Source organism: Sturnira hondurensis, unplaced genomic scaffold, assembly GCF_014824575.4.
Source record: "Sturnira hondurensis isolate 20B ecotype Veracruz unplaced genomic scaffold, ASM1482457v3 Scaffold0008860, whole genome shotgun sequence".
NCBI classification, from domain to species: Eukaryota; Metazoa; Chordata; class Mammalia; order Chiroptera; family Phyllostomidae; genus Sturnira; species Sturnira hondurensis.
The window spans coordinates 2,252,549-2,273,030 of NW_028081491.1; the positions used below are offsets into that span (position 1 = coordinate 2,252,549).

Consider the following 20,482-nt stretch of genomic DNA (forward strand, 5'->3'; position numbering starts at 1 on the left):
CATTTTAACACATGAGTTAAAAGCATTTGCCTCCCAGGACCAAGTGCTGCCTTACCCACCCATGCTCTGTTTTGCCTTTTTAGGACTCAGGATTTTATTCTTTCTTTCTTACCAGAAGGATTGGGCCAAACAAATAACTTTTAACAGGTGACCCCCAAGACAATGCAATCTTCTTAAGAATGAGCTCATGGTCGCTGGTGGCCGACATTTCCCCCCATGTGGTAGGACAGGACAAAGATGTAAGGAGAAGGATGAAAAGGTAATGGAGAACAGCCTGCCTGTTCCTTAATTTCATGGTTCACAGACATTCATTGACATTCAGACACTCCCAAGGGGAAGCTCATATAACCAGCCATGAAACCAGAAACTAGCAGGCTAACGGGGCTAACAGGTCCAAGGCAGTTTCTCACCAGGTGGGCCACTCCCAGCCTGGGGCCTCTGTAATGGGTGTGTAGTCACACCAGAGGCAGCCCACTGGGAAAGCACCAGGCCTGCAGGGTCCTTGGACCAGCCCCACCCAGATGCCGCCTGGGACCTCTAAGGGCCAAGGCTCTAGCAACAGGCAGTACTTGGGCTGGTGAGGGACTGGGGCTGCCCTTTGGGCTTCAGGAAGGTCAGGCCTGGGGAAGGTGGAGAGGAGAGAAGGAGCTCGGGCTGGCTGGGAACAATATCTCCTCAAAGTTGCCCAGGGGCTGAAAGGGGAAACAAGAGTAAAATTTTCACTAGGGACAGGTCCCCACGCTTAAGATGGAGAAATGAACCTTGATGGTCATTGGGATGAGAAGCCAGCCTGAGGAAGGGGTGCAGGACTTGAGAAGGAAGCTGAGGGGCAGCTGCACTGGGAAATGAGGGAGGGACCATAGGTAGGGCAGGTCAGAGGAAAGCTGCAGGCAGCCAGTTCCCTGTCTGGCTATATCCAAAGAACAGACCTGGAGTTCCAGCTGTAAACCCATCAGTGGCACTGACTTGTGGCCTGGTCACCCTACCCAAAACATACATGCTTTGCGAGAGTTCATTTATACACAGTTTGGGGTCGAGCAGCATGTCTGCCATGACACAGGACACCTGAGGCAGAGGCCTGACAGCAGGCTGAGAAGGGGTGGCAGGCCATCATTTTTCTGACTTAGGGATACTCTAACTCAGGAAGATGACTGCCTTTATATGTACAAATATAGAAATAAGTCACTGTCATGACTGATACACTGAGTGGCAAGAGTCAGTACTCCCCACTGTCTCCCCAGAAGCAGTGATCTGGACCTCACCTGTGGTAGTCCAGAACTCTCAAGCCAATCTCTGAAGATGCTTTCGACAGACAGATCAAGCCTTTTAAGATAAAAAAAAAAGTAAAGGTTAAAAGTTACAGAGCACTGATGACAGAAGGGTCTTTCCAAATATTCAAGCATATCGCAGCACCAAAATTCCAGAGAAATCCCAGCACCGCTGTCCCAGCCTAAAGTGTGGAAGGGGGCACGGTCACACTGAGTACAGCTTGTTTTCATTCCGTAGAATGAACGTAAAACCGAGGCAGACCATAATAGGTGCCTTTACCACTCTGACAGGACCATTTGGGCTGGGAGCCAGTTCAGGGTGGACTGGGCATGTTCATCAGACACATCAGGTGTGACTACCTCCTACGAGGAGGGCAAAATAAAACCTGAACATTACAGCACTTAGTGCATCCAAATGAAATTCAAACTTTATAGTGACAATGAGCAATGCCAAGTAAATCACCGTGGGAGCACAGTAAGACCCAGATACACAGAGTGCATGAGGCCTCCATGGCCTCGGCTTTCAAGTGGACCCACGTTCTGCTTTATCTGAAGTATTGACTGGTCCAGAGTCAGCTGAAAAAATCCTTTTGGTTTCATGCTCCACTGATTTGAATTTTCGTTAAATGTACTAAGTATTTAGTATATAGAGGATCAATGGATTTTAAGTTGTGTTTTTCTGAAGTTTAAAGGAATTCCTCCTCCGCTTCTAGATAAATTTTACTTATGCCCAGTTTCTCTGCTCACAGGGGCCTTCCTTGAGCCCCCTCCCAGGCTGTGTGTGTCATATCCACCATACTGCCTGTCTTCTGTGTGACAGCACCCAACATGATTTGTGACATTGACCTATTTGATTTCATGACTTTTTAAAAAGGCTTTATTTATTTATTTTTAGAGAGAGGGGAAGAGAGGGAGAAAGAGGGGAGGGAAACATTAATGTGATTGCATCTCATGCGCCCCCTACTGGGGACCTGGCCCGAAACTCATGCACAAGCCCTAACTGAGGATCGAACCAAGGTTCACAGGCTGCCACTCAATCCACTGAGCCACAACTGCCAGGGCAGATTACTTGACTTTTAACTCTCTCTTGCTGGATTGGAGCTCTCTGAAATCAGAGAGCTGTTTTACTCACTTCCTAAACCCAGCATTGAAACAGGTATAACAGGTATATTGAAACCCAGCATAAAAGAGGATCTCTATAAATATTTTTATTTGAATGAAAACACATATCACTATTGACACAATAAAAAACACTCCTTTTTAAGATAATAATCACCTTTCGCAGGAACATATTCCCAAGTTGTTAAGATGTATATCTTTGTTTTATTTTATATATATTATCTATGTGTTGATAATAGATAATACAGCATCTATTATCTATTATCATACGTGTTGTCTGCTGCATTAGTTAAGGTGCTGAAGGTCCAGTGCTCTGGTCACCTCATGGGTTGTGCTGCAGGTAGACACAGTGGGAAAGAGAGGGAGGAAAAGAGGGAGGGAGGAAGGGAAGAGTGGGCCTTGGTTGGGGAGGGATGGAGAAGGAGGGGGTACTGGAGAAAGTAACTGGTACTTTCCCTTCTTTTGTTTTCCAGGGAAAAGTATGTCACTGGTATACTTTGTCTTCCCTCCCCAGGGCAAAAGCAAAGGTGCTGAAAGAGGTGACTGTTGCTTTTTTCTAAACAGAAAAAATACACAGAGGGAAAGAGACAATGAAGAGAAAGTGCTTTGGACTCATTTTCAAGATGATGCCCGTCAGTAGAAAATAGGCCAGAGAAGGGGAGAGAGCATAAGTGAATCTGGGGAAGATGACAACTTCGAGAAGATGGTGGTCTAGCTTCCCAAACTCAGTGGGGTTACTGGATATGCCTTGCGTGAAAGCCTCCATCCCTGGGCCTCTCCCCTACTTCTTTGTTGTCATTTAACAGCATCAATCTCAGTGAGAATGGCCTCACCCACTCCATAAGCTGTGAGAGCGTGGATGTGTATGTAGACTCATGTGCATATATGCACATGTGCACTTATGCACCCATGAGTGCATGTGCATACAAAAAGCATGTATGTGCACATGTGCTCGCATGCTGGTGCACCTTACATGTATGCATTCCTGTGTGCTTGGGTGTGCATTCATGTGTCCACACGTGTATTCATGTGCCCGTGTGTGTTCATGTGACCATGTGTGCATGTAAATGCACACATGCATTATGTGCCTATGTGCATGTTTTCTGCATCTATGTGCACACCCATGCAACTAAATTACAGAACAGCCATCATTCAGAACTGCTAGAAATCTAGCTGAACAGAGGTCCTATAACTAAAGAAATAAGAAGCAGCCACACCAAGACTAATAGGAAGGGTGGAGATGTGGAATGGGCTGGCCCCACACCCTTGTGCAGGGGTTAAAAATTGGGAAGGGTATCTTGGCTGTGGATGTCCACCCCAAGGAGACAGGGTTCCCAGTTCCACACCAAGCTCTCCAGCCCAGGGTTCCAGTGCCAGGAAGAGAAGTCCCCATAACTTCTGGCTGTAAAAACCTGCCAGGATTGTGGCTGAGTGAGACGGAGGGCTGCTGGAACACCAGGTATTCCTCCTGAAGGGCCCAAGTACAGAGTTACTTGCTGACAGACTAATGCTCTGACCAGCAGCACTGGGGAAGCAGCCAAAAGATGCCAGGGACATATGAGGAGGAACTGAATTGCTTAGCATCCGGGTGACAGCTGGAGGGGCAGCTTACTCCAAGACAGAAGTGCTGACAGATGCCATTGTCCCTTTGCTGAGTCCTCTTCCCACAGAGCCTGCAGGCAGGTGCCATATCTGAGTCTCCATCATTCTGGTTAACACTGTTTGCCCCTACCCTGGTAATTCCCTGAAACCCTGGCTCACCCAACATACAACCCCACCCAAAATCTTTCCAGTGGCTTTTCCTACAAATTGCCTGTCATGCTGCCAACTTTCCTAAAGTCTCTCAAACAAGCAACATCTGGCCTTTGTGTACCACATACATGTTATTAAGTAGTCCCAGGCCCAGCACTAGTGGCAGCTGCCATTGATTCATAGCTTCGCCTCCTCTGGTCACCTCCAAGCCCAGCAAAAGTAGCAGCCATCTACAGATCACTTTGTATTTCATGCAGGATGGCCCCAGGTGTGGCATAGGGAGCAGCTGATCTTGGACTGCACCTCCCAGTAGCCCCCACAGTCAGTGTACCTGGTAGACAACTTCAGACCACATCAAAGCACCACCCAATCACCTCCACAAATGACATACTCAAGGGGTGGACTTGGCAGATATCTAAGCCCCATGGAAGTAAGTCCTGCCCCATGGGGTAAGTTCCTGCACCACAGATTCTCCATGGTAATTGTAACCCAGTCCTTGAAGCCTATTGGTATGGGGGAGGGGATATCCCACCCATTGATTTGACAACAGCAATCAATGTTCAACTATAACAGGAGGGTGCACACATCCTACACAGGGGGTGCACCTGGAACACCAGCTAGATGACTTGGGAGGCTGTGCCAATGGGCCCTACAGGATACCTACTACATAAGGCCACTCTACCAAGACTGGGAGATGGAGCAGCAGCTCTAATACATAAAAACAAACACAGGAAAGCAACAAAAATGTGGAGACAAAGAAACATGTCCCAAATGAAAGAACAGAACAAAATTCGAGGAAAACAACTAACCAAAATGAAGACAAGGAGACAAGCAATCTACCAGATGAAGAATTCAAAACACTGGTTATAAGGATGTTCAGTGAACTTAGGGGAAGTTAGATAAACTTAGAACTTCAACAAAGAAAGAGCAAACATAAAAATGGAGACAGAAAACAAACAAAAAGAACCAGTCATAAACGAAGAATACACTAACTGAAATGAAGAATACATTACCGGGAATCAACAGTGGAGTAGATGAAGCAGCAGATCAAATCAGCAGATTGGAAGATAAGGAAGCAGAAAACACCCAAACAAAACAGCAAAAAAGGAAAAGGAATAAAAAACATAAGGATAGTTAATAGAGCCTCTGGGATAACTTCAAGCATATCAACATTCACATCATGGGGGTGCTGGAAGAAGAGAAAGAGTAAGAAATTGAAAACATACTTGAAAAATTAATGATGAAAAGCTTTCCTAACCTGACAAAGGAAATAGACATACAAGTCCAGTAAGCACAGAGGGTCCCAAACAAGATGAATCCAAAGAGGTCCACACCAAGAAACATCAAAATTAAAATGCCAAAGCTTAAAGACAAACAGAGAATCTTAAAAGCAGCCAGAGAAAAGCAGTTACTTATCTACACTGAAACTCCCATAAGGCTTCCAGCTGATTTCTCAACAGTAACGTTGCAGGCTGGAACAGACTGGCATGAAATATTCAAAGTGATGAAAAGCTAGGACCTATAACCAAGATTACTCAACCCAGCAAAGCTATCATTTAGAAGGGAAAGGCAGATAAAGTGCTTCCCAGACAAGAAAAAGCTAAAGAAGTTAATCACCACTAAACCAGTAGTACATGAAATGTTAACGGATCTTCATTAAGAAGAAGAAAGATAAAAATATGAATGATAAAATGGCAATAAATACATATCTCTCAATAATTACTTTAAATGAAAATGTATTAAATCCTTCAATGAAAAGACATATGGTGGCTACATGGATAACAAAACAAGATACTTACATATGATGTCTACAAGAGACTAACTACAGATTGAAAGACACACACAGACTTAAAGTAAACGGATGAAAAAATATATTTCATGAAAAGGGAAACAAAACTAACAAAAAAGCTGGGGTAGTAATACTTATACCAGACCAAATAGACTTTAAAACAAAGGCTATAACAGGAAACAAAGAAGAACCCAGCAATTCCACTTCTGGGTATTTCTCCGAAGAAACCCAAAACACTAAATTGAAAATACATATACATTAATATGTTTACTGCAGCATTATTTACCATACCCAAGATATGGAAGTAACCTAAATCTATATCAATAAATGAATAGATAAAGAAAAAGTGATACATAAATACAATGAATTATGATTCAGCCATAAAAAAGAGTGGAATCTTTCCATCTGCAACAACATGAACAGACCTAGAGGGTACTGTGCTAAGTGACATAAGGCAGACATAGAAATGCCAGATAAGTTCACTTATATATGGAATCTAAAAAACAAAATAAAAAAACAAGAACAGAAACAGATCCATGGATACACAGAATATTCTGATGGTTGCCAGATGGGAGGGGGGTGCGAGGATGGGTGAAAAGGGTGAAGGGATTCAGAAGTACAAACTGATAGTTACAGAAGAGTCACAAGATGTAAAGTACAGCAAAGGGAATGTAGTCAATGACAGTGTCATAACTATGTCTAATGTCAGTTGGGTACTAGATTTATTAGGGTGATCACTTGGTAAGTTATATAAATGTCTAATCACTGGATTGTACACCTGAAACTAATATAATATGGTATGTCAACTGTAATTTAAAAATAAAGTGCCTTTTTACAAAGTAGTAGCTATTACTTATTGAACACATACTCTGCAACATACACTACAAAAATTCTCATTTAAATTTTATAATATCTGTAAAAGACCAATATTATTATCAAGTGTCATGATGCATCAGTTTGTGATATGGTGCAGACAAACCTGCTCCAAACAATGCCGACCTCTCCTTTTTGCTCCCATCGCTCTGATGAAGGTGGCCTGGCTCCTGCCATGCTTGCCCTATTTGTCTGCCCCTGATTAGAGTTCCGAAAAGATGGGGACCCCTTGGGCAGGGCTAAACTATGAGGCAGGAGAGTTCATCACTCAGCCGCCTCCAGAAGCAAAAGACACTCCCCCTTAAGGGAAGAGAACATATGTTTTCATATGTTTACTTTCATTTGAAAAGGTTCAAAACATCTTATAACCATTATTACTTCATTCCTTTCAATGTCCGTGTGGGTGTCACTTGTTGTGTGACTTCTTAAAAGACGGAGAAATTGCAGCAGGACAAGACTGGCCAGTGTCAGCCTAGACAGAGCGCTGAAGACAAGACGGGTTTCTGGACTCCCAGCATCAGTGCAGACAGCACACCCCGCCCGTGCCCGTCTATGGGTCTCCAACGTGGAAGACGGTCTTAAACTCTTGAGAAGAAGATGAAACATTAACTCCATTTGCTAAAAAAAACTGTTAGGTACTATAAGTGGACTTACCTACTAAGGAAATTATGAGAGACCATGTGGAAATGCTTAATATTCAGGGAAGACACGGACTACATATTTTAGAAAAAAAATGTACATTGTTTTTGCTTTTGATCCAAACTTCTGAGATGGTAGTACAGTTGTATTTTTAGGTCTAGACATGGATATACAGGAGTGGTAAAGCTGAAAGCTGACTTTTCAAATCAAGGCATACAGAGTCCAACCCAATGGTAACTGTTTCTCCCCTGAAATCCTATGGCTTGAATCTCACAACAGACAAGCAGAGCATTTCCACTTTGCTGGGACACGGGATTTAGAGGAAATTACTCTTCTGCATGTCTTATCACTATGGAAATTGATTTTCTACAGATAGCTAAAAGGCCACCTCAGCTGCCTACCCTCCTGATCTATGCCCATGAATGGCACTTCCACCTTCTGACTGAAGCCTTCAGGGTCTCTGGAGCAGCAGGTGGGTGCACCCTCTGGTTGGAGAGTTCCATGAGTTGTAGACGTCCATCTCCAGTCCCTGTGAGCTATAAATGTGGTCACAAGTAATTACCACAGCAGGGGAGAGAATACCTTAGATGCCCTGGCATGGTGCTGGCTAGAAGCCACAAAATGAGCAACTGTTCTTCTCTTTGTGATGTTCAAGTACATAGAAATAGACCCACGCTTGCATGAAAATGGCAGGGCATGCGCCATATTGTTTGCTCAGTTGATTTCTGAGGGTAGAGTGACAGGGATGGGGAGATGAGTATCAGCCACATCTGCTACTGTGCCTATCAACTTGCTGATCAGGAAAAATGTCTTTATCACTCTTTACTCCTGTCCTCAGCCTCTTGAGATTTTAAAGATGATGTTCTACCCACGTCTCTGAAGGAATGCACCCGACCCAGCCACTTCAACATGGACCAAAAGATAGATGGAGAGACCCTTGGGAGTGCAGGTATTAGACGGAGGCAAGGTTTAGGGACTTCAGTGCTCAGGTCTAAAATGGAAGATGCTCCTGTTCTGGAATGCAACTTACCTTCTGTACAGGTTTTAAATATTAAGTGCCCTCTCTAAATGTGGATACAAATAGGGTATATCTCAACGCTTTATACATGGTTATTTGTTTTCTTGATCAAAAGAAGTCATTTGTACTTGGATAGCTAATGAACGTTGCTGACTTAACATTCATAAAACAAGTACTCCCTAGTTCCATGGAGGAGGAAAAGTACTTAATTAAAACCAACACATGAACATGTACACACAAACACAATAACTGAAGAGCAAAGACAGAACTGGCAACTGTCGATACTGTTGGGACATCGGTGGCAGGGTACATTGGGTAAGGACCTCCGCAGGGTGTTCTCTTCTATGGCAGGCCAGGGCCCAGGATTTGTCTGGATTTCCCTCCGAGCACTGCCAGCTTTTACTTCTCTTTGTCTCTTAAACATCAGCATTTAAGGAGAAGCCTCTCACTGGCAATGTCTAAAGTGCAATTCCTCATCTCCCTGCTTCCACTTTCAAATACTGTCCCTCTTGCTCCTGCTGCAACACACCAGCTCCCCAGATAAAACAAGGGCCCCTATACTTCCAGTGCAACTTCAGAGTAGCTGAGTGATCAGCAGAAAAGGCCAGACTCATGCTGGATTCCTCCATTCAAAGTTCATCTCCCATCACCCAAGTCTTGTCTCTGGAATCTCTCAGATTGCTCATTACTCTTCAATCCCAGGGCCACGACCACCATTCCTGCCCTGGTTCCAGCTCTAGACCTGTTGACTGAACTGCTGTACTGGTTTCAAATTGGTCTCCTAACTTCTCTTTCTTCCCACCCCCATCTATCTTCCATCCTGCTCCCACCCCAGTGTACCCTCCCTACCTGCTGATGGGACTCCTCTACTTAAAACCTTCGGTGGTATTTCTTTACCTGAAGACTGGAGGCTAGGACTGATGAGGCCCTTCTCTGTATACCCAGGACTGTGAAGCTACCCAGAGCACTTCCTACATTGAGTCACAATGTATGTTTCATGTATGTCTTCAGCAGTCAACTAGAAGCTTCCTGGGGACTAGGTATGGAATTAATTCCCTCTGTTCCCCATTGTCCAGCCTAAAGCCTGGAATGGGAGGTGCTCAATAGAGAATGTTAAATTAATTGAAGCAACAGAACAATGCAAAAGCAGTGTGATGGAGGATGTCAGCCCCTGAACACTGACTGGCTGGTCGAATCTGAAAAACCTTGCCCTGTTCAGAACGGCCCACTTGCCTAACGGATGTGCCTAAGGATCATTTTGCAAAAGAGTCAAAGATTAGATGTTCTAGGGATAGGTGTGGGCTTTTGGAGACCTAGATAAAATTGATACAATATGCTGCATAGGTAAAAGGGCAAACAGTCTGTTTCAATAGTTGAATTACATTCAGAGAGTAGTTAGCAGGAAAGATGTTTGAGTTTCAAAAAATATTCCAGTACATTTGCTGAAACAGGTTCACTGTAGTTATGAAGTTGTCTTCCTTTTTAAGGAGAACTTTTAATTTTATTTTTATTTTTTAATCCTCATTTGAGGGCATTTTCTTCATTGCTTTTAGAGAGAAGAAGGGAGAGAGAGAAACACTGATGCAAGAGAGATGCACTGATTGCTTGCCTCCCATATCCACCTGGGCCATGGATCTGCATCTAGCCGGAATCATGTGTGTCCATTTTAGGGGTTGCACACATCCAACTGGGAGTCACACATGCGCATATACGGACCTGGGGTTAACTCACAACCTAGGTACGTGCCCTGACCAAGAATTAAACCCACAACTCTTTAGCTACAAAACAACGCTCCAACCAACTGAGCCACAATGGCCAGACTAAGGAGAATTTTTAAAGGGCACCTTAAACCTGGTAGCCTAAACATGATCCTAACTGGGAGTAGTATCTTCTCACTGGGGAAGAAGGTTGGTGGTCGCCGGCCACCTTTACACAGAGATGCTGCTCATCCACAATCACAACAAATGTCTTTGGGTGGGTCCACAGTGTGTCACCTCAATAAATATTCACAAAGGTAAAACCCAGGTTCCCTGGAACGAGAGGGCTCAGGGCCATCCAAATGAACTCCATAACCATATTAGGAAGGGATAAAAAGAAAGAAGACTTCCGAAACTAAAATTCCATTTGTCACTTCCATGAAAACTACTATATTTGTGCCCCGAGAATTTCTGAAAAAGTGCACAGTCATTACTCAGAAACACACTTTTAGTAACAAGAGATAATTACACAATTTCTATTAGTTTTCTTCTTCCTTTTTTTTCTTCTGCATTAGTTCCTAAGGAAAGCCTTCCGTTCTATTACAGGACCTGAAAAATTATTCCAGGGAAGGTACAAAATAGAAGGAAAATTGTACAAGTAAACCATTGTTAACGGTTTACAAGTAAACTATCATTCCTAAACCTTAGGAATGATAATCACATCTGAAGTGATTTTTGCATGATGAAAATCTGTATTTCTCTTTGAAAAGAAAAGATAGTAAATCTGAAACATTTCAGACCTTCCAAAACAAGTCATACTTCCTCTGAGTCATCTTAGAAGGCTATGTATCTGGGCCAGTGACTAGAGCCCCATGCAATCTCCATGGGTAAGGCTTCCTTTAGCATCAAAGGCATGCACAGAAAAAGGTAGAAATTAAGGAAGTTGACAAATAATATGGTTATGTTAATTCTGTATGATGCTCCAATTTGCTTTATGTGCGTGCTCCCATTTGATTTTTTTTTTAAGCCGAACAATAACCTTTCTAACGATTGAACCAAGAACTGGAGGTAGAAGGTGGAAGATGAAGAAAAAATCTCTACATCTTCATGGCCCCTTGATTCCTCCAACCTCCTAAATTTATCTTCATCTTCCAGTAGCATAAACCTGACACCTTACCTGTAAGACCCCTGAATCAGGCTGCCTACAAGACAGGCTCATCAACACAGAAGTGTCTGGCCTTGCATGGATCTAAATCAATGTCTGCTTTAAACAGTTCCACAGAGTTCCACAGTTGGAAATCTGCTCAAGCATAAAAATATGGCTAACACTGTGGGACAGAAAGGAGAGTAATGTTTAATTTCTCAAGATGCCCTCTTTAACATTGGAATACCAATTTTACTATTAAAAATTATGTTCCAGGGTATTCACTTTCAGTACCTAAATTAAGATAGGAAATTAGAAGGAAAGGTCGGAATGAATCTAATACAGACTTTGATGAACCCTTGTGGGCGGTTAGCCAGACTAACACTGGACACCTCCAAAGAAGAGGATCTTTCTTTGCAGAGTGAGCTCACATAGCAAAGAGCATGGGTGAGAGCCAGACAGACCTCATTCCAATCTGCACTGGCTCCCTTGCTAACTAAGGGATCTTAGAAAGTTACTGAACCTTGTGGAACATTGTGGCTAAGAGCAGAGGGTCCAGAGCCGGGCTACCCAGTACAAATCCCAGCCCTGCCACACACAGCTCTGACAGCACTGGTTGCTTACTCAGCCCCTCAGTACCTCAGTTCTCTTAGTGGTAAAACAGGGATAAAAACACAACATACCAGATAGCATTGTTTAGAGGATTAACTGAGTGCCTGTTTATAGTAACCTCTGAAAAAGTGTTGGCTTATCATAACCATGATGACGACAATGATGATAATGATGATGATGATGAAGAAAAAGAAAACACTGTAATGAAGATCAAATGGATCTCCTGTAGATAGTCCCGAATATATGCCTAAAGCACAGAAGCTGATTATTGTTGTAATTATACCAATTGGAAATTAAGTACCTACTTTTCACATGTATTATCCCATTTAATGCTCTGTGAAAATTGGAATTTGGAGGGATGAAGTGACCTGCTCCAAATGTTGTATAGATGGGAAGGGGTAGAGCCGGGGTTAGAACCGTGAAGAGCCTGACTTCAGATGCCACACTCATTATTACACAGTATTTTCACCTTCAATAAAACTTACTGTGTTTCCTTATATTAAGTCATGTTAACTACAGCCACCCTAACTTTTACAATTTTCCTCTCTTCCATTCTTTTCCACAGCAGCTGAGGTCACAACAGTGTCTTTGGCTTGCCTAATGTACCACTTTGGGGGCTCCTGACTCCGGCCTCCCTGCTGTGCCCACGTCCAGTATCCACGTGGGCCCCTTTCTAAGTTTGGTTGATCTTCCTAGGTCTCCTGCTGGCTGGGCCAGGTCCCTGCCTCTATTAAGAGAAGAAGATTGAACTTTCTTGGTTTAATAAGCCAAACAATGGCAGGGTCATTTTAAACATAAAAGTGAAACTAGGCTCTTAATTCCTAAACTGGCCCTTACCTTTTTTCTTCTGGGATGTTCTCCAACAACATTTGAAGGAAATCCTGGAATGAGAAAAAAAGCAAACCATTAAAGATGTCCTTTGATGAGTAACTGCCAGGAGTCATGCCAGAGACAGAGTATTCCCAGCTGTTGACAGCTACCTGCTGGAGAAGCTTGGCCCAAACGGAATTATTAGACTACATAGCAATTTGCTAATTTACCGAGGCTTCAATCCAATCAGTTTAAGAAATTTCTTTTGTAAAAACCAAAAACAACCTTTTTAGGAAGTTGCAGTGGCAGCTGCGGCTCATCGCTGTTCAGCCCGCTTCTGCTCCCTGCTCACTGCTGTGCGCCTCCAACCAGGAACAAGTTGGTCAGGAAGCAGTGCCGCCACAATGGCTTTTACAGGTACCAGAAAGACACCCGTGGAACCAGAGATGGCAATTCACTGAATTAGAACTACTAGCCAGCAGGAACATAAAGTCTTTGGAGAAGGTGTGTGCTGACTTGGTCAGAGGTGCAAAGGAAAAGAACCTCAGAGTGAAAGGACCAGTTCAGACGCCTACCAAGACTCTGAGAATCACTCCAAGTAAAACTCCCTGCAGGGAGGGTTCAAGGCTTGGGGTCAATTTCAGATGCAGATCCACAAGCGACTCATTGACTTGCACAGTCCCACTGAGACTGTTAAGCAGATTACTTCCGTCAGTATTGAGCCAGGAGTTGAGGTTGAAGTCACCATTGCCGATGACTAAATCAATCTTTTCAATAAATCGACTGTCAGTTGTTAAAAAAACAAACCACAAATAAAATAAAAAATGTAATGCTTGTTATTTTAACCCAAACCAACGGTTTATTTGATTTTCTGTTTTAACTATTCTCGAAACACAGGCTATAGGCACACAGCACTGTCCCTCTCTACTGAACCAGTTCTCCTCTTCATGAGCTTTCCCTAGATATACTGCTATATAATGAACAACCTCAAACTGAGAAGTTAACCACTAACTTGCAACTTTCTTGCATTGCTCAGGAAAGATAAAGACAAACATCAAGATGATTAGTATTCCCGTGGAGGAACAAAGATGATACAATGCCAAAATGGTGCACTGTGCCCTGCCTCCATCTGCAGCCTCTCTCAGTGCCACTGTGCAAGCCCACGACTCTCTGACATTTAGGACGCTTCAATGATAGATATTTTAAACCTAAAGACATGACTTGCACATACCCATTGCTTCTTTTACTATGGAAAATTTCAAACAGATTCAAAAGTAGACAATAGAGTGTAATTAATGTTCATTATAGCCAGTCTCTCCATCCACTTATCGGCTTCTTGTATTACTTACAAGTGAATCCCAAACATTACATAATTTCATCAAACAATGTTTCAGTAAATGTCTCTAAAAGACAAGGACTCTTTTAAAACATAACTGAAAAACCATATGGCCTTAAAAATCTACATATGAATATTCAAAAATCACATTTATATTGAATTTGTTCCTTGAACATTGTGACCAATCTTTTCCGTCCATCTAACTCTGGAATCTTGATTTGCCTCAACTAGGTTTCTCAGGTAAAATGTAGGGCACCCAGTTAAATTGGGGGCGTACTTACCACTAAAAAAATATTTGTTGTTTATCTGAAATTCAAATTTAACTGGGTATTGAGCATTTTTATTCGCTAAATTGGTGTTAACCCTGTCATCTGAAGATTTGATAAGACATATTTTCAAACAATATACAACATGAAACAAACAAGAACAACATTTAACTTTCTTGGGATCTACACTTGAAGTTTTTCTTTTAATAAATAGAAAATCTTTCAAAACAGGTCCTTTCAGGAGAGAGCAGATGACCAACTATGACACTGCCAAATGAACACACCTCCTACCCCAGAGCCAAGTCTGGGAATCGAGGGGCTGAGTGGGCTCTGATGAGACTCATTTAACTCAGAGTGTGAAATGGAAGCAGCAGGAGGAGCTTCAGATTACAAACAGATGGAATCACAGAGGAGTGGAAATCTGCAAACAATTTGTATGACAAGGTGTTCTTTTTCTATCATTGCACGAGCATAGCCATCACTACACTGGTGAAGCCAATCATCACTTTCCACACATTTTGGGTGCTTAAGGTCTATTTCTTCCAAAGGCAAAGTGTCCTTATTAAGGGCAATAATGAAATTTTTATTTTTTGCAACCTCTATTTTCCTTATCATACTTTACTCATTTATTGCTACTTCACCCAAAATAAGTGATACTAAGAATACCAACTAATATTAAAAGCATGGATCCTGCAGTCAAAATGAGAGGGGACAACCCCAAATAGAATAATGCCTCACATCTGAAGTCCTTCCTTGCACCTGCAGTGGATACAGTATAGGGAGAAAAATAACCCAGGAAACAAGAACAATATTTAGAATGTGAAGACTTATTTTTGCTTTAGCTTCTTAAAGTCATTCTTTTTGTTTTAGTAATTATGTTGTAATTTTTTTAAGTTAGCTATTAATTTATCACAATTGATTTATTAATAAATTATTTTGTGGGTATTTTATTAGCTGAATGGCAATATTCTTGCTTCTTAAAAAAACCCAAGTACTGTAAGTATAGTTTCTTACTAATTTCACTTCATTATCTCCTTAGAGCCCATATCAACTTATCCCACATTTGTACAGCAATTTACACTCAATTATGGTAGGAGGGGAATTACATCAACCCAATGACAAGGGGGAGAATTTAATTGCATGAGAAGCAGGGTATGCAGAGTTAACTTTAACTCCGCCCTTTTGCATCTTCCAGTTACAATTGCATCTTTCTTTATAGGACCCTACTTACTCCTTTCACAGACCTAATTTTTAACCTTAAAATGCTGGTTTTCCCATTCCTTCCTTTCTTCCATCCATTCTCATTCTCTCTCTCTCTCTCTCTTTCTTTTTTTTTTTTATTGTAAATTTGCATGTACCCCATGCAGTGGGACTCATCATAGAAGCTTTTCCCCACTCTCCATAGCAGAACATCATTAAAAAATACTTTCTTTAAGAATTTTTGTTTTCATTTCTGAATCTCCTAATAGTCTATTTGTTAACCAGGTTAAATTAAGCTTTATGATTAGAAGAAAACTATATTGATTTTGGCACATGGCTATTTGGGTCATTTTTTAGTCCTGCTGAAAGTAGTCAATGAAAAGTTGGTTCATGTAGATTCTACTGGATGAACTGGCATTCACTTCATAATAACACAGTATAAGCATTTCTGACAGATGTTTCTGAATAATTATCCTGGTTATGGGGAGGGAGAAAAGACATACAAAACAAATAATCAAAATGTTGAAGCAAGTAGAGTGTTGGCAGGGTAAGAACTGAGAAGAAAGAAGTTATGGTCAAGCTCAAGAAAGCAGTTTTAATTAAGGCTGAAAAGATGATGATACAGAAATCCTGTACAGGTAGGGTGTTTGGAAGGGAAAAAAATTAAGAAGTTTTTTTTTTTAAAATATTTTATTTATTTATCTTTAGAGGGGAAGGGAAGGAGAGAGGGAGAGAAATATCAATGTATGGTTGCCTCTGCCAAGGACACACAATGTATCGTGTGTCCCCTGCCGGGAACTGGCCTGCAACCCAGGCATGTGCCCTGACTGGGAATCGAACCGCGATCCTCTGGTTCGCAGGCCCGTGCTCAATCCACTGAGCTACACCAGCCAGGGCAAGAAGTTTTATTTTATTTTTTAAATATATTTTGTTGATTATGCTATTACAGTTATCCCATCCCCCCCACTCCCCTTAGACCTGTACACCCTCTCCCGCCCACATTCCCCTGCTTTAGTTCATGTCGCTGAGTCATATATTTAAGTTCTTTGGATTCTATATTTCCTATGCTGTTCTTACCCTCCTCCTATATTCTATCTACCATTTATGGTACTTATTCTCTGTACGTTCCCCCCTCCCTCCTCCTCCCACTCCCCTGTTAATAACTCTCCATGTGATCTCCATTTCTGTGATTCTGTTCCTGTTCTAGTAGTTTGCTTAGTGTGCTTTTGTTTTGTTTTAGGTATGGTTGTTAATAATGGTGAGTTTGCTGTCATTTTACTGTTCATATTTTTTATCTTCTTTTTCTTAGATAAATCCCTTTAACATTTCATATACTAAGGGCTTGGTGATGATGAACTCCTTGAACTTGACCTTATCTGAGAAGCACTTTATCTGCCCTTCCATTCTAAATGAAAGCTTTGCTGGATTGAGCAATCTTGGATGTATGTCCTTGCCTTTCATGACTTGGAATACTTCTTGCCAGCCCCTTCTTGCCTGTAAGGTCTCTTTTGAGAAATCCACTGACAGTCTGATGGGTACTCCTTTGTAGGTGGCTGTCCCCTTATCTCTTGCTGCTTCTAGGATTCTCTCCTTCATTTTAATCTTGGCTAATGTAATTATGATTTGCCTTAGTGTGTTCCTCCTGGGGTCCAACTTCTTTGGGACTCTCTGAGCTTCCTGGAAGTCTATTTCCTTTGTCAGATTGGGGAAGTTCTCCTTTATTATTTGTTCAGATAAGTTTTCCCCTTGTTGCTCTTCCTTTTCTCCTGCTGGTACCCTACAATTCAGGTGTTGGAGTGTTTAAAGATGTCCTGGAGGTTGCTAAGCCTCTCCTCATTTTAAAAAATTCTTGTTTCTTCATTTTGTTCTGGTTAAATGTTTCTTTCTTCCTTCTGGTCCACACCATTGATTTGAGTCCCAGTTTTCTTCCCATCACTATTGGTTCCCAGTACATTTTCCTTTATTTCACTTAGCATAGCCTTTATTTTTTCATCTAATTTGCAACCAAATTCAACCACTTCTGTGAGCATCCTAATTACTATTGTTTTGAATTGTGCATGTGAAAGTTTGGCTATCTCTTTGCCTCTTAGTTGGATTTTTTTCTGGAGCTTTGATCTGTTCTTTCATTGGGACCACTTTTTTGTCTTGACACGCCTGCCACGTAGTGAGGGGTAGAACCTTAGGTGCTCACCAGGGAGGGGTAACCCATGTCACTATTGTTACTGTGTTGTGACACTGTATATGGGGAAGGGGTCTGAGAGGGAACAATGGCACTTGCTCTGCTCTCTGCCAGATTTCAGTCACTCCCCCCACTTCCTACAAGCAAACTGGGCCCTTCTGGTGCTGATTCCCATGTGGGTGGGTTTGTATACACTCTGGGACCCTGTGGGTCTCTCCCACAAACTTTCCTGTCAGGGTAAGAATTTCTCCTGCTGCTGCCTCAACACCCAAAGGTGTTTTCAATCAGAGGTTTGGGGCTTTACTTCCCCAAGCTGGGGCCCTGAGTTGTGCAGTTGGCCTCGCTCCCCAGTTGTTCTCCCAGTTTATCTGCATAGGAATGTAGGACTGCCCACTCCACCAGCGCCACCTCACTGGGTTCGCCAGCTGCAGCCTTGCCACGAGTCCTCTCTACGTGCCCGTCTCTGCCCCCACTACTGGTCTAGATGAGTGTGTGTTCTTTAACTACTTGGTTGTCTGATTTCCATACAGTTCGATTTTCTGTCAGTTCTGGTTCTTTTTTGTTTTTAAATTGTTGTCATCTTTCTTTTGGTTGTGCGAGGAGGTATAGTGTGTCTACCTATGCCTCTATCTTGGGTGAAAGTCAAGAAGTAAAAAAGAAATTGAGGGACTTCTGAGTAAAGAAACTGGTCCATAGCCTTCCTCATAAGTATTATTAATACTATAAATAAAATTAATTAGCAATATAAACAAAAACACAATCCACTTAAAAAATCAACAAAAACGTCACCAGCATCTTTTAAACCAGGAAAGAAGTATATCCTTGTGGTATGAATTTAAAAGAGGCAACTAAGGAAAGAGGTGTAAGAAGCCAATACAGCTCCCAACCTGTCTTCTGCACCATTTCCAACCTCATGATTAGCAGTAATGGGACTGGTGAATTGTCCAAACCCCGAAAATTCTCCCACACACCGCCCACACATTTGGAAAGAAACGGGAATATCTTTATCTTTCCTTTCTTTTTCACCTGGGAGAGGCTGGAAATGTTTGCTGGAAAAAGATGAGTAGTAGTTGGGAAATAAACAACTGAGGATGATACTCCACTGAACTGTGTAGGTTCTAGGGCTCCAATCTGAATCACTGGAACAGTATTAATTGAGGAAGCAGCTGTAGTGGAAATAAGCTGCATCCAAATTAGGTAAAGTGAATCTTGACTGGGTACATTTAACAAAATTTTGAGTTAAAGAAGCCAAATTCTTGAAACAAAGGCTGTATACAGCTCCCTGGAGCTCTTTCCCTGGGCCCCCTCCATGCAGAAAATCCAAACTTCAAACTGCAGCTTAGAAAGGAAGAAAGACATGTCTAAGAAGAGTTGGGAGAGAAACCAAGGATAATATTCCAATACATATGAGCATAAATAAAAGGTCAAAACAGTGTTACTGATGATAAGGATGAGCAAGAAGTATGGCAGAAATAAAAAGAGAGGCAGAAATAAAAAGCACAACATAAAGAAAAAGAATCCAGTCTTGAAGAAAATATAGTCCAAGAAGCAGAAAACAATTCTCCATGAATGCATTACACTATAAAACAAATTAACATAAGATCATAATAACAGCATACATTCAGTGAAATGAAAGCTTAAAGACAAGATCACAAAGCAACAAAATGAAATAAAAAATGAGATTGCAAAGCAAAGAAAATAAATTAAGGACAAAAATAATGCCAATGTAGGACATTAATAAAATAGAAACAGCAAAGAACAGACATTAAAGAAAAAATAATAATGTTATAATAAAAATAATAATGTTGCTTGAGATAAATACATGCCATGAAGAATAAAAAGACAAAAGCAATTAGAAAATAACAAGTACGCAGGACAAAGGTTAATACAACATATGGATAACTGGTCACCTGCAAGAGAAAAATAAAAGAGAATGTGTTCAAAGATGTAATTAAGACAATTTCAGTGAAAGAAGGAAAAATACAAGCTATAACCAAGAATTATAGACTGTTTTATAGGAAAAACAATGATATAGACTCATGGACACCAAGATATTTTTAAAATTATTTTTATCTGCAATTAAATGTCAAAGATAATGAAAGAATTCTCCTGTCATCTGAGTGATATGTATAGAGGGAAAAGTAAGCTGACTTCAAATTTTCAGGAGCAGTATTTACGCCCAAAGGCAGCTGAGCAATATCCACAAAGTTCCAAGGAAATGAAAATGCAACCCAAGAATATTATGCCCAGCCAGTTTATAAATCAAATATAAAGGCAACAAGCAAACATTCTCAAGCACATAAGAACTCAGACATCACAGAAACAGTGAACCCGCAAGTTAAACACCAATTTGATAACAAAATTCAGCCAACAAAAAGTTGAATGAAAATAAAAAAATTCAAGAGTATAGAAGTACGGTAAACTGACTATGGTGAATACTGAAATCCTTTAAATACAGGCAGAGCTAAGACTCTACAACTGTGAAAACTGTGGTTACAGTATATACTATAATTAATCTCAACCTAAACTATGCAAATATTAACTAATGAAAATTTAGAATTGTGGGGAAAGTAGTAGAAGTACATAATTGCTAATTTCATTATCTTTTACAAAAGTGAATCATGCAATCTAAAATTAGAATATATAGCTAAAGAAAAAAAACTTTAATCTCTAAAGATTGCTTTGCAATTGCGTTTTTTAACCATAGAAGGATATTTTAGGAAACAATATCTCTTAGATTTATATGAAGTTCAAGAAAGCCCTTTATATTCACTTTATTT

At 41.3% G+C, this 20,482-nt stretch overlaps 1 protein-coding gene and 1 pseudogene across 5 annotated transcripts in view; one reads left to right on the forward strand and one right to left on the reverse strand.

Annotated features, from left to right (window-relative positions):
- Window positions 1-20,482, reverse strand: part of AOPEP (aminopeptidase O (putative)) — a 426,177-nt gene that overhangs the window by 106,347 nt on the left and 299,348 nt on the right. For all 5 annotated transcript variants that reach the window (XR_005067928.1, XR_005067927.1, XR_005067929.1 and 2 more), the window contains exons 10-11: window positions 12,749-12,792; window positions 1,263-1,323 (exon numbers count right to left, since the gene is read on the reverse strand). Coding sequence is in view for 2 of the 5 variants with exons in the window: in XM_037056214.1 (XP_036912109.1) it covers window positions 1,263-1,323; window positions 12,749-12,792 (105 nt within the window). In the remaining 3 variants the exon portion in view is untranslated. The remainder of the gene's footprint in view (window positions 1-1,262; window positions 1,324-12,748; window positions 12,793-20,482) is intronic.
- Window positions 13,126-13,540, forward strand: LOC118993716 (40S ribosomal protein S20-like; annotated as a pseudogene).